Here is a 15,446-nt window from a genome sequence, read left to right on the forward strand (position 1 = left end):
TTCTCTCGGGGCTGCAGCGGACTTCCGCTGCGACTCCACGTACGCCTGTTTGAAGGCACGCAGCTCGTTGCGGACAATATCCAGCTCCCTTGAAAGGCGAGCATTGTCCGCGCGGAGCCTACGCTGTTCTTCTTCAGGCGTTATGTCGCGAAGGCCCTCGACCGCTTCAACAACACATTTAGTGGCCCGGTTAATTTGCCCCCACACGGTACCCTTTAGGTGGCCGCTCTTCTTAATCTCCTCCTTTATCTTTTCTACACTTTTTAGAGCCTCCTCGGCGAGGGCCTCGACCGTGCCCCTGGATAGGGCGTCGGGGGTCCCGTCGTCAGAGGCTTTTGCTGAAGCCACTACGGGGCTCGCTATCCTCCCGCGTGGGCGGTAACTTGGGTCGGGATCCTCCCCCTCACTGTCCCCCCCATCAGCTAAGTAGTCTTTAGCCTCCTTGAGGAAGCTGTAAACCCCTACCGGGCGCCTAACGCGGCCCCTCGTCGAAGACGAGGCCACTTTATGCGCCACGGCCGGGGCGTCCTCATCCGCGGATGTAGCGGCCAACGGCCGTTTATGGGTCGTTCCCGTTCGGAACTTTAATGTCAAGCCCGCTGACCGCGGCTTACCTCCCTTATTTTTCTTTGCGGCGTCCTCGGTGCACGCGGCGCCCGCGGCTCCCAGTCGGCGCCCGGAGGCGCCCTCGTCCTCTGAACACGTGTAGTCCGACATGGAGGTGTCCTCCCCCATGTCGTAAGCCGCTTTGGTTTGGTCGCTCATAGCGATCGTAGACTTTTCATAGGTAAAGTTCTACAAACACTAAGATACGCACTTAAACACTAAAAAACTAAACTATTTGGTCTCTGTCCACCCTAAAAACTATACCGGTCGACTTGTCTCACTGAGACGCATCTCCCGGTATATCACACGTCGAAATCGAAACACTTTTTGGAATTTGTCGTAAAAGTGCCACGCCCAAAACGACCGTTACAACACTTAAACACTAAAAACTTAACTAATTTGGTCTCTATCCACACTAAAAACTATATCGGTCGATTTGTCTCACTGAGACGCATCTCCCGATATATCACACGTCGAAATCGAAGCACTTTTTAGTCTTTGACGAAAAAGTGCCACGCCCGAAATAACCGTTAAAACACTAAAACACTAAAAACTTAACTAATTTGGTCTCTGCCCACTATGTATTATATATCACTAGATGCGTCTCGCCGAGGCGCATCTCCCGATGTATAACACGAGTAAATCACTTCACTTTTTACCACATTTATCGAATTTTAAATGCGGAGCGACACGGAAGCGATGCACACGGTACGGCAACCGGCGCGCGACTCAACCTAACCTAACCTAACCTAACCTAACCTAACCTAACCTAACCTAACCTAACCTAACCTAACCCAGTCGCGTGCCAACCGCCAAGGCGAACGGATCGTTCCGCGCGGCTCTAGAGCAAGAAAATCTTAAGTTGCAGAAAAAAGTTGCAGAATTATAAAGTGTCGTATACCGTTGGATGCGTCTCAGTGTTGTGCGTCTAATAGTGAAAGAATCGTGAATTTTGGACAATCTAGTGGAAAGTTATGAAGCAAAAACTAAAAACCGTTAGAGTCAAAAATTTCGCAGAGGAATAACTCCGAAAGTAAATCGAGGACCTATATATTAAATTATATCATTGGAATCAGTATAAATGGACCTTTCTTGCAGTATATAAATTTGATTTTTCTCATTATTGAATAAAATTTTACAAATACTTTTAACTTCAAACACGTGCTGTTTGAAATACTGTGTATAAAGTGGGAAGTGGAATACATACAGGATTTCATCTAAGTGTAGTGTACTTGAATACAGTGAAAAAACTGAAGTTTACAAAGGTTTAATACTAAAATACAGCAAAAAACAAAATTTTAAACACACGTGCAGCCGGCGACATCTAGTGGTAAGAAGCGGAAACCACTCACCCAAGGCCAGGACATAAGGAGGATTGCACACACACCGAAAGGAAGATTTTAAAAATATTAAGTTTATAGTATTAGTATAACGAATAATTTAACTCTTTAACATTCTCAGTCTGATTTAGTCAAAACATTTAATTAAAGCATTAAACATTAGTAATTAGATTTTATATTAAACTAGGAAAATAAATTGTGTAAAGAAAAATTTGAATCCATATAACTAAATAAAAATTCAAAACTTATAAAATAATTGTTAACTAAAAATATCTAGAACAAATTAAGAAATCAAAACTAAATACTTTCACGTATCAATCAAATTAAAATAGAAATAGAAATTTCAAATATCATATCAAATAAATATTCTTGTTGTGTGTAATCCACTTAAGTTGTTCTGGAAAAATCCATTGTACTCTGACTGTGAATTAAAGTTGGTGACATCTAGCGGCGAAAAGCTGAACTGTAGATAACAGTAATAAAATATAAAGACAGTCACACACCATAGTAAAAAGAAATAGAATTTAATTAGAATAATTAACATATTTCAAGTTTAATGTATTACACTTCATAAGAAATTCATCAAATTAGTATAATATTAAATAAATTAAATAATACACATAGCGGAAATAGATTATAAACCCTACATAAACATATTTAGAACTTCAATATATTACATTAATTCAAAAACTGTCGTGTGTCACCAGCTTAAGTTTAAACACTTGTATTACAACTGTATTTTGAACTAGAGCCACCTAGTGACGAAAAGTTTAACTAAAGATAACAAATTAAGAAATAAAGACTGACACACAACAGGGTGGAAGAAATAGAAATATAATTGATACATTTAATACATTTAATTTTATTATTTCATAAATTACAAATAATTACTAGTTATTAGATTAGAAGTTAATACTAAGTAAAACTAAAATTAAACCATTAAATATAAGAGTAACGAACAAATATACCATTAATAAGTTAAATTTAGATAATTAAACTTACCATTTTTATAAAATAATTATTGTATATAACTAAATTAGAATTAACTTCTATATAGAAAATTATTAAACACTCTTTAAAAATATTAAAATTATTTTAAGTACTGTTGTGTGTCACTCGCTTTAATTGTTCGTAATAATACTTGTGCACATAAAGTATAAGATTAGTTTAATAAGTATTATCACTGTATTGATATCATCATTATAATTATTTGCAACTACAATCAACATTAATTACACCAACAAGCGAATAGATACTTATTTGAAAACATAAATATTAATCAGTTAAATCATCACTCTAGTGAATCACAGCCCGTACCCAATCATTCTTATCAAACTCCATAATATTAGGACCGCAACCCATTCTAACGGCAAATATTTACAGAATATTTTGAATTTAGACTCAGATAGTAACTATTATAAAACAAATATCACTAAACAACATGCAACGAACACCAACCAAACAAAGACCATCGTCCACACAGGAAGTTGCAGAAATAACCACACCAGCACACAGTAATATATATATACCACAGTATAGTGAAATAGAAATGGAAACCGATTCTGAATCAGAATACTACACCTACCTCGCACACACATCACTACTAGAAAGAAAAGAAAACAAAACACCAACTAGGGAAACAAACACCCTCCACAGCTACATAGAAGAGGCGAAATCAGCCCACAAACAAGCCCTTATAAATCTAAACAACTCCAGAAACCTTAAAAGAGAAATAAAAGAAGGAATCGAAAACGCCGTAAAGCGCCTCTTCAAAGTCTTCAAGGAAACCATCAAAGAACTCGAATCAAGCAACCTAAGAAAGAACACAAACTCCACCCATCTCCCCCCCTCTCCACCCCCACCCCCAAGTACTAATGAATATAGAAATTTTTCACAGAAAATAGAGGAACACTCAAAACTCCTCGCAGAGAACAACAAAACGATGGACATTATACGCAAAGAGTTGGAAGGGATGGGAAGGACAAACATAATAAATTCGGTAAAATTGGACAAGTTGGACAAACTGGACACCCTGGATAACTTGAACAAATTGGAAAAACTTGAGAATGGAATAAGCAAACAAATAGAAACATATGCAAGCATTACGGAGAGGGGAAACAAAATCATTCAAGAAAACAGCAAAAGAATAGAAGAATTAAACGAAAATATAATAAAAAACCAAAACACCGAAAACAACAGAAGCAAAACATACGCATCAGTAGTAACATCCAACACACCAATAAAAACAATAGAACAAACACTACACTCTATAAAGATCACATCTAAAAATCCAATAGATACAGGAGAGGAGGTTCTAGATAAAATTAGAAAGGCCCTTCAGGCTAAAGAGGGAGGTGTCGAAATAGAAAGAATAAGAAAAGCTAAGGACCAGAAAATAATTATAGGTTTTAAAACAGAAAAAGAAAGAGAACTAGTAAAAGAAAAATTAAAAGATACAGAAAACCTAAACGTGCAGGATATACAAAACAAAAACCCATTGGTTGTTATTAGGGATGTACTAAACTACAACACCGATGAGGAAATACTGGCAGCCCTACAGAAACAAAACAAAGATATCTTCAATAACTACACTGAAACAGACAAAATGGAAATCCTCTACAAAAAGAAAGCAAAAAATCCGCAAACAAATCATGTAGTAATAAGAGTCCCCCCCCAGGTCTGGAAGAGCATGATGGAAGCTGGTAAAGTCCGGATAGACTTACAAAAGCTACGTGTAGAAGACCAATCACCATTGATCCAATGCTCGACCTGCCTGGGTTATGGACATCCCAAACGGTTCTGCAAAGATAAAGTAGAAAAATGTAGCCACTGTGGAGGATCCCACAAACGATCTGAATGTGAAGAATGGAAAAACAAATCTGAACCCACATGCTGTAACTGTAAGCAAGCAAAAGTAAACAACCACAATCACAACGCATTCAGCCAGGAATGCCCAATAAGAAGAAAATGGGAACAAATAGCACGGTCAACAATAGCATACTCATAGATTTCACATACATATACATAAATATAACACAAACACAACTAAACACATTATAATATACATATATACAATATATAAATAAATATATAAACACACATAATAACATACACATACACAAGCTAAGAAAATACATAAACACACACATTCACAAACAAACCACTTTTACAGTTTTATACAAACTAAATAAAATACAAATATTGTAAAATAAATATGCAAAAATTTTAAAAATAATAACCATTGTAAAACAGTAAAAGTGGATTTATACTAACATTAAATAACACACTATACATAAAAAGTATAACACAGCGAATAAAACAATACTCATATAAATATTTTATTTAATATATTACTCACAATTATAGTATTATACAAACTAGTAAATTTATAAAACAAAACAACCAAACCACAATATTAAAATATATATGTACATCACACTTAGGTATATAAACAAACCACTATTACAGTTTTATACAAATTAAATAATAAACAAATATTGTAAATAAACATGCAAACAAAATTTAAAAAATAATAACCATTGTAAAACAGTAAAAGTGGATTTATACTAACATTAAATAACACACTATACATAAAAAGTATAACACAGCGACTAAAACAAAATTCACAAAATATTTATTAATATATTACTCACAACTATAGTATTATACAAATTAGTAAACTTATAAAACAAAACAACCAAACCACAATACTAAAATATATATGTATATCACACTTAGGTATAACATACACCCAAAACATATACAAAAATATAAACAAACATACACAAATGCACACAAAATACAAACATACATAAACACAAACAATACACAACACAAACACAAAGTGCATACACACATACACTCAAAATACAACAATACAATACAATGTAAACATACCAATCATACAACATTCACTAAAACACAAGTACATACAATACATAAAAACAAATTATAACACACACACAACACACACATATGCATATAGAAATTATATAAAAATAAAACATATACAGGCAGGGAAGGAATTTTAAAAATTTTATAAAATTGCATATAGAAGGCACCGAGACAAAATTATACAAATATCAGGCAACCAATTGTAATGGTTTATAATATAAATAACAACAAATATTGTGAACAAACAAATAAAGTAAACAAGAAAAAAGGTACAAAGAATGTAAAGTAAAATTACAAAAATATTAAAAAATTAAAATGTTATAGTACCAATAATAAAGTAAAATTGTAAACCTTAATTGATAATTATAACATATTAAGTGTAATTAAGTATTATAAAAACCAGAATAAATGTAAACACTGATAAATCCACAATATATACCAATATGGCACTTTGTAAATATAATATTAAAAAACATAAAAGTTAGAACAGATAAGTAATTTGCATAAGAAAATAAAAAGTAACAAAATAATTGTATAAGATAGATTAAGTTAGTATGTAAGTACTAAGCTGTAAAATAAAGAAGCAGAGTTGTAGTAATTTTATTACACCTGTAACAACAAATAACAAATAAATAAAGCAAAATATAAAATAGTAATATAAGATAAAAAATGCAAAATAGAAATAAGATAAAATAAGTTAGTATGTAAGTTTCAAGATGTATAATAAAGAGACAGAGTTGTAGTAGTTTTAATACCCTATAAGAATAAATAAATAAATAAAGTAAAATATAGAATAGAGTAGAATAGACGGGAATCCCACCCGTATGAGTAAGAAAGACGATGTAAACAAGAAAGAAATAGTATGAAGAACGAAAGTGCGAGAAGCTATAAAAGTGAGAACTGGCATGAAAGATTAAATTAGGCAGACAAAGATTCTGACCACCCATGTTAGAAGTAGATAGTATGACCTAACCAAAGATTAGGTTAGGTCAACAAAAAAAAAAAAAAAAAAAAAAAAAAAAAAAAAAAAAAAAAAAAAAAAAAAAAAAAAAAACCTAACCTAACCTAACCTTTTTTTTTTTTTTTTTTTTTTTTTTTTTTTTTTTTTTTATACAAGGAGGAATGCTTAATGCATACTCCGTGCCTCGGGGAAGACACGCGAGTTATGTGAGATTCTCTCCCCGAATGGGAGCATACCCACTAAACCTCCTTGTTCCCTCATGGCCATACTGTGGGGCGCCACGGGATCGCGTGAGCTTGCCACCGCGACGCCCCACTGACCGCCCCGGGAGGGGCCCTCTCTGCGCCCTTAGGCGCTCCTCAAGACGACACCGTGCAATGCAGGTTCGGAATCCCCGCCTCCCCCGCTGGTGCCGCCAGGGTTTATAGAGACCCACCTCTTGGCCCCCGTCTTGATCAAGACAGGGGCCCGCGGTCCCAGTGAAGATGTTGAGCCACCGGGATTACGCGCTGGGACGCAGGATCACACGCCATCGTATAACAGAGTGTTACCGAGGTCGTGCTCCCACGTCCCGACCGGCGGCCACGACCCTAATGGGTCGCGCCACCCTCCACATTAGGCTTGCCCTCCCTTTTCGCTGCCCTGAAAAGGGCAGTTACTCGGTTTGGGTTCGCCGCCCTCTCATATGCGGACCCACAAGTGGGCCCGCACCCTAACCTAACTTAGCTAACTTAACTACCTTAAACCTAGCCTACTCTAAACTAACCTAAGTCCGGCGGCCGCGACCCTCGACCAAAGAGGTCGGGTCCTAGTGGTCGCGCCGTCCCGGACAAAAAGGCGCTCGCCTTGCGGCGAGACGCCGCCCTCGTTTGCGAGCCCACAAGTGGGCCCGCTGGGGGGCTGCGGCCGGTGTGGTGAGCCGGCGACCCCGGTCGCCCCATACTTAAGTATGTAATCCAGGCAGAGCGAGGTGGCGGGCCCAGCCACCAACCCCAACCCCTCACCCTAATCTACTTAACCTAGCCCTAACTAACTAATCCTAGCTAACCTAACTAACCTAATAGACGCTCGCCTTGCGGCGAGCGCCGCCCTCTCTTTTGCGGGCCCACAAGGGGCCCGCAACCTAATCTAACTAACCTACTTAACCTAACTAACCTAGCTAACCTACCAGTGTTTGGTTCGCGGGGCCGAAGCCCTACCCCGGCAGAAGGCCGGGGCGTTCCCCTATCCACCACCCGGGGACGCGCCACGTCGGAGTTCACCTCTCCGCCCACTCGGACAACCGAGCAGGTCCGTGGAACCTAACCTAACCTAACCTAACCTAACCTAACCTAACCTAACCTAACCTAACCTAACCTAACCTAACCTAACCTAACCTAACCTAACCTAACCTAACCTAACCTAACCTAACCTAACCTAACCTAACCTAACCTAACCTAACCTAACCTAACCTAACCTAACCTAACCTAACCTAACCTAACCTAACCTAACCTAACCTAACCTAACCTAACCTAACCTAACCTAACCTAACCTAACCTAACCTAACCTAACCTAACCTAACCTAACCTAACCTAACCTAACCTAACCTAACCTAACCTAACCTAACCTAACCTAACCTAACCTAACCTAACCTAACCTAACCTAACCTAACCCAGTCGCGTGCCAACCGCCAAGGCGAACGGATCGTTCCGCGCGGCTCTAGAGCAAGAAAATCTTAAGTTGCAGAAAAAAGTTGCAGAATTATAAAGTGTCGTATACCGTTGGATGCGTCTCAGTGTTGTGCGTCTAATAGTGAAAGAATCGTGAATTTTGGACAATCTAGTGGAAAGTTATGAAGCAAAAACTAAAAACCGTTAGAGTCAAAAATTTCGCAGAGGAATAACTCCGAAAAAAATAGAGGAACACTCAAAACTCCTCGCAGAGAACAACAAAACGATGGACATTATACGCAAAGAGTTGGAAGGGATGGGAAGGACTAACATAATAAATTCGGTAAAATTGGACAAGTTGGACAAACTGGACACCCTGGATAACTTGAACAAATTGGAAAAACTTGAGAATGGAATAAGCAAACAAATAGAAACATATGCAAGCATTACGGAGAGGGGAAACAAAATCATTCAAGAAAACAGCAAAAGAATAGAAGAATTAAACGAAAATATAATAAAAAACCAAAACACCGAAAACAACAGAAGCAAAACATACGCATCAGTAGTAACATCTAACACACCAATAAAAACAATAGAACAAACACTACACTCTATAAAGATCACATCTAAATATCCAATAGATACAGGAGAGGAGGTTCTAGATAAAATTAGAAAGGCCCTTCAGGCTAAAGAGGGAGGTGTCGAAATAGAAAGAATAAGAAAAGCCAAGGACCAGAAAATAATTATAGGTTTTAAAACAGAAAAAGAAAGAGAACTAGTAAAAGAAAAATTAAAAGATACAGAAAACCTAAACGTGCAGGATATACAAAACAAAAACCCATTGGTTGTTATTAGGGATGTACTAAACTACAACACCGATGAGGAAATACTGGCAGCCCTACAGAAACAAAACAAAGATATTTTCAATAACTACACTGAAACAGACAAAATGGAAATCCTCTACAAAAAGAAAGCAAAAAATCCGCAAACAAATCATGTAGTAATAAGAGTCCCCCCCCAGGTCTGGAAGAGCATGATGGAAGCTGGTAAAGTCCGGATAGACTTACAAAAGCTACGTGTAGAAGACCAATCACCATTGATCCAATGCTCGACCTGCCTGGGTTATGGACATCCCAAACGGTTCTGCAAAGATAAAGAAGAAAAATGTAGCCACTGTGGAGGATCCCACAAACGATCTGAATGTGAAGAATGGAAAAACAAATCTGAACCCACATGCTGTAACTGTAAGCAAGCAAAAGTAAACAACCACAATCACAACGCATTCAGCCAGGAATGCCCAATAAGAAGAAAATGGGAACAAATAGCACGGTCAACAATAGCATACTCATAGATTTCACATACATATACATAAATATAACACAAACACAACTAAACACATTATAATATACATATATACAATATATAAATAAATATATAAACACACATAATAACATACACATACACAAGCTAAGAAAATACATAAACACACACATTCACAAACAAACCACTTTTACAGTTTTATACAAACTAAATAAAATACAAATATTGTAAAATAAATATGCAAAAAATTTTAAAAAATAATAACCATTGTAAAACAGTAAAAGTGGATTTATACTAACATTAAATAACACACAATACATAAAAAGTATAACACAGCGAATAAAACAATACTCATATAAATATTTATTTAATATATTACTCACAATTATAGTATTATACAAACTAGTAAATCTATAAAACAAAACAACCAAACCACAATATTAAAATATATATGTACATCACACTTAGGTATATAAACAAACCACTATTACAGTTTTATACAAATTAAATAATAAACAAATATTGTAAATAAACATGCAAACAAAATTTAAAAAATAATAACCATTGTAAAACAGTAAAAGTGGATTTAAACTAACATTAAATAACACACTATACATAAAAAGTATAACACACCGACTAAAACAAAATTCACAAAATATTTATTAATATATTACTCACAACTATAGTATTATACAAATTAGTAAACTTATAAAACAAAACAACCAAACCACAATACTAAAATATATATGTATATCACACTTAGGTATAACATACACCCAAAACATATACAAAAATATAAACAAACATACACAAATGCACACAAAATACAAACATACATAAACACAAACAATACACAACACAAACACAAAGTGCATACACACATACACTCAAAATACAACAATACAATACAATGTAAACATACCAATCATACAACATTCACTAAAACACAAGTACATACAATACATAAAAACAAATTATAACACACACACAACACACACATATGCATATAGAAATTATATAAAAATAAAACATATACAGGCAGGGAAGGAATTTTAAAAATTTTATAAAATTGCATATAGAAGGCACCGAGACAAAATTATACAAATATCAGTCAACCAAGTATAATGGTTTATAATATAAATAACAACAAATATTGTGAACAAACAAGTAAAGTAAACAAGTAAAACAGGTACAAAGAATGTAAAGTAAAATTACAAAAGATGAAAAATAAAAATGTTTATAGTACCATTAATTAAGTAAAATTGTAAACCTTAATTGATAATTATAACATAATAAGTGGAATTAAGTATTATAAAAACCAGAAAAATTGTAAACACTGATAAATCCACAGTAAATACCAACATGGCACTTTGTAAACATAATATAAAATAAACATGTAAGTTAGAACAAATAAGTAAATTAGCATAAGAAAATAAAAGTAACAAAATCATTGTATAAGATAGATTAAGTTAGTATGTAAGTACTAAGCTGTAAAATAAAGAAGCAGAGTTGTAGTAGTTTTATTACACCTGTAACAACAATAAACAAATAAATAAAGCAAAATATAAAATAGTAATATAAGATACAAAATGTAAAATAGAAATAAGATAAAATAAGTTAGTATGTAAGTTTCAAGATGTATAATAAAGAGACAGAGTTGTAGTAGTTTTAATACCCTATAAGAATAAATAAATAAATAAATAAAGTAAAATATAGAATAGAGTAGAATAGACGGGAATCCCACCCGTATACAGTAAGAAAGAAGACGAAAGTAAGAAAGAAATAGTATGAAGAAAGAAAGTGCGAGAGGCATAAAAGAGAGAACTTGCATGAAAGATTAAAATAGGCAGACAAAGATTCTGACCACCCATGTTAGAAGTAGATAGTATGACCTAACCATAGATTAGGTTAGGTCAACAAAAAAAAAAAAAAAAAAAAAAAAAAAAACCTAACCTAACCTAACCTAACCTAACCTAACCTAACCTAACCTAACCTAACCTAACCTAACCTAACCTAACCTAACCTAACCTAACCTAACCTAACCTAACCTAACCTAACCTAACCTAACCTAACCTAACCTAACCTAACCTAACCTTTTTTTTTTTTTTTTTTTTTTTGTCAGAGGGGAAATGCAGTTACGCACCCCTGCGCCGGGCCAATATGTGCAGTGGCGCAGGGAGTGTGGGACTCGCCTAAAGTCGTTCGGCCATACCCACTAAAACCCCTCGGGCCCGCCTCATCGCATTTATCCTAACCTGTGCCAGCGTTTGCCATAACCGGGCTTTGGATATGCGCTGTCGCATTTGCGCGACTCTCCTTATGATTCTTAATACTAATATTATTATTCCTAATATTATTAATACTAATACTATGTGTACTCCTTAATAGTTATTAATAATAATACTATGTATACTCCTTAATAATAGTTAATATATATACACGTACATCTATATTTACAATTATAACTATATAACTATATCTATCTATGTCTATATCTATGTATATATATATATGTATACTTATTTACAAAAGGTCTGCGTCTACGGCCGGCGCAAATAGGTGCGCCGGCGACGGCCTGTTCGTCTTCTCCGGAGAGGGGCGGATTCCGGATCGGTCTCTCGCTCCCTTTCGGCATTCTCCTTAATGGTCATCACCCGCTCCACAAAGTTTTGGAATGCTCTCCACGCATCCTCGTTTTGGAGAATGTTGTTGAGCACCCCTGCGAGTGATGACGAGTCAAGTCCGGTGATAATGGCTATGGGTCGCCTCTCGGCTTCCCATGCCGGGCATTCAAAGATCGTGTGTGAGACGGTGTCAGTCAATTCTGGGCAGTGGTGACACCTAGGTGTTAATTCTCTACCGGCTATTTGGTGCAGGTATTTGCCGAAACAGCCGTGGCCGGTCAGCACCTGAACTAGCCGGTAGGAAAGGTGCCCCCACCGCCTGTTCAGCCAGTCCTGGAGTTTTGGTCGGATCGCTTCCAGTGTCCACGACCCGGCCCTAGATGTTTCCAACTCCTCTTGCCATCTTTCCATCACCCTATTCTGGGCGTCTATTCTCCAGGTTTTCATTTCTTCAGGGGTAGGTTCTTCACCCTCTGCTCGTCTCCTTGCTCTGCGCCAATAGACGTCCGCCAGTGCGGCCGCGTCAAGATGCCATGGTGAGAGACCCGCTATGACGCACCCGGCATCATAAGACACCGTACGGTACGCCCTCGCGACCCTGATCGCCACGGTGCGTTGAGATCGCCTGAGCATCACCTTGTTTTGTGCACATAGATCGTTGGCCCAAACCGGACAACCGTATAGGGCTTTCGATCTAAGTACGCCTGCGAATAGGCGACGACGCTTCGAACTTGGGCCACCCACATTTGGTAAGATGCGACTTAGAGCCGCCGCTGTGGCGTCGAGTTTTGGGGCTAGAGCCGCAAAATGCGGCTTAAAACTCCACCTCGAGTCGAGTGTTAGACCCAGGTACTTCAGTGTACTTCGGATTGGGATTGAAGTACCTCCAACTATGATTTCCAGCCCGGACTGGGGCGTTCTCCCGGAGCTTTGAAAGCAAATCGCCTCCGATTTTTCAAGGGCGACTCTCAAGCCTAAACGGCGGATCTTCGTCGATACTTGTGAGGCACCGGCTGTAGCCCGCAGTTTTGCTTCTCTGAAGTCTGACCCGGTAGCTACGACAAGTGTGTCGTCCGCGTAGCAAATGAGTTGCACCCCGCGGACTAACGCTCCCCGCAGTGCCGAGTTGTATCCGATATTCCACAGGAGCGGTCCTAAGACCGACCCCTGTGGAACTCCACACGTTATGTCGTGTCTTTCCCAGCTGTCCTGAGTGGGGTAAAAGATCTTTCTGTCCCGTAAGTAGCAGCTGATGATTCGACGTAGGTACAGAGGGACCTGGTGGTGTACGAGTCCCTCCATTATACTGTCCCAGGGCAGGGTGTTGAAAGCGTTTGCAATGTCGAGCGACACTGCTATCGCCACCCCGCCCCGAGATGTCGCCTCTTCACAAATCCTTCTTAGTTTGGAAATCGCATCTATGGTGGATCTGCGACTCCTGAACCCAAATTGGGTATCTGCCAAGTCTGGCCCCGCTGAGGAGAGATGTTCATTGACGCGACCGGCAATTATCCTCTCGAACAATTTGCCGGCCTCGTCAAGCAGCACTATTGGCCGGTAGGCCGACGGGGAGTCCTCCGGTTTCCCGGGTTTCCTCAGCAGGACCAACCTTCCAGTTTTCCAGGTCGTCGGGAAATCTCCTTCTTCTAGACACTTAGTGAGCAGTGTCGCGAGCTGTTCGTCAAGTCCGTTTTGAAGTGCTAGTGCAAGCACCCTCCCATGTATACCGTCTGGACCTGGGGCGGTGCGCTTGCACTGCATTTTAGTCTTGGCCAAGTTTATCTCCGCCTCGGTTACCTCCGGGACAGAACCGGCCGGTATCGAGGCGGAGAAGTCATATTCGGTGCTTCGGGCGCTGAGAGGGAAGAGCGCCGACACAATAGATGTAAGTAGTGCCGGGTCTAGAGTTGAAGTAAGGGGGGGAGCCCAGGGGCGCAGCTTACTCATAACGAGTTTATACGGCCGGCCCCATGGGTCTGACTCTAGACTGCTCAAGAACTCCTCCCAGGCCTGGTCTTTGGAAATGGCGATCTCACACCGCAGGGCCTTTTTGGCTTCTTGATATGCGGTGTAGAGATGCCGTTCCTGAGACTCCTCCCATCCAGGACGTCTTCTACGGTATCGAGTGTACCGGCGGCGGGCAGCCACGCAGGCAGAGCGCAACTGTGAAAGGCTATCCGACCACCAGTACACTCGATTACGTCGCCGCGGCGACGGTTGGACTTTTGTCATCGCGCAGTCCGATATGTGCTCGAGTACCTCGCCTAGCCATTGTATACCGTCGTCGACACATTTATTCTCCATTCTGTAGGACCACGTCCCCACTATGGCGGCGAGTTCCACTGTCTCTCGGTCTAGAGATCTTAACGACCACATCTGTCCGATCTCCTGGGGAATGGCGATGCTCCGACTGGTCGGGGGCGTTGACGAGGGGAGAATATCGAACCGGATGTAGCGGTGGTCCGATAACGTCTCCACCTCAGTCAACACTTCCCAGCCCTGCACGCGGCATGCCAGGGCGGGACTCGCAAGGGTGACATCTACGACAGACCCGCCCCGCATGCGCACGCAGGTGTGCACGGAGCCCGTATTAAGTGGCGCCAGGTCATGTTGCGCCATCCATGACAAAAGTATCTCGCCGCGACTGTCTGAGACCGAGGATCCCCAGGCCCTTGACTTGGCGTTTAGGTCCCCGGCCACTACAACCCCGAGCGGTCTTCCCCACTGGACGAGCGAACTGACCTCTTCCAAGTATTCTTCAAAGTCTGCCAACGGACGATTTGGAGAGAAGTATACGCCAATTAAAGCCATGCCGGCGACTTTGACACCGACACATCCTCTTCCTCTTTTGGAGGAAACAATTGGGGGGTTGCCGCCTGTGTATATCGCGACAAGATGTTCTAAGTCTCCCACCCAATTGTTTCTATCCGGGACCAGATACGGTTCGGATGTCACTGCTAGGTCTATCGACCACTGTGCCAAGCTCTGTATGAACAGATCCTGAGCTCGGGCACAGTGGTTGAGGTTCGCTTGAAGGATTCGAAGGGCCATA

At 39.3% G+C, this 15,446-nt stretch overlaps 1 protein-coding gene across 1 annotated transcript; it reads left to right on the top strand.

The window, feature by feature from the left end:
• Positions 1–3,108: 3,108 nt before the first annotated feature.
• LOC123722314 lies at positions 3,109–9,801 on the top strand. Its single transcript, XM_045683781.1, has 3 exons — positions 3,109–3,846; positions 8,695–8,889; positions 9,271–9,801. Exons 1-3 carry the CDS (start codon positions 3,388–3,390, stop codon positions 9,799–9,801), a joined length of 1,185 nt encoding a protein of 394 aa, XP_045539737.1. The 5' UTR covers positions 3,109–3,387.
• The last annotated feature ends 5,645 nt before the right edge of the window (positions 9,802–15,446 follow it).

This window comes from Papilio machaon, chromosome 23 (genome assembly GCF_912999745.1).
Source record: "Papilio machaon chromosome 23, ilPapMach1.1, whole genome shotgun sequence".
Lineage (NCBI taxonomy): Eukaryota > Metazoa > Arthropoda > Insecta > Lepidoptera > Papilionidae > Papilio > Papilio machaon.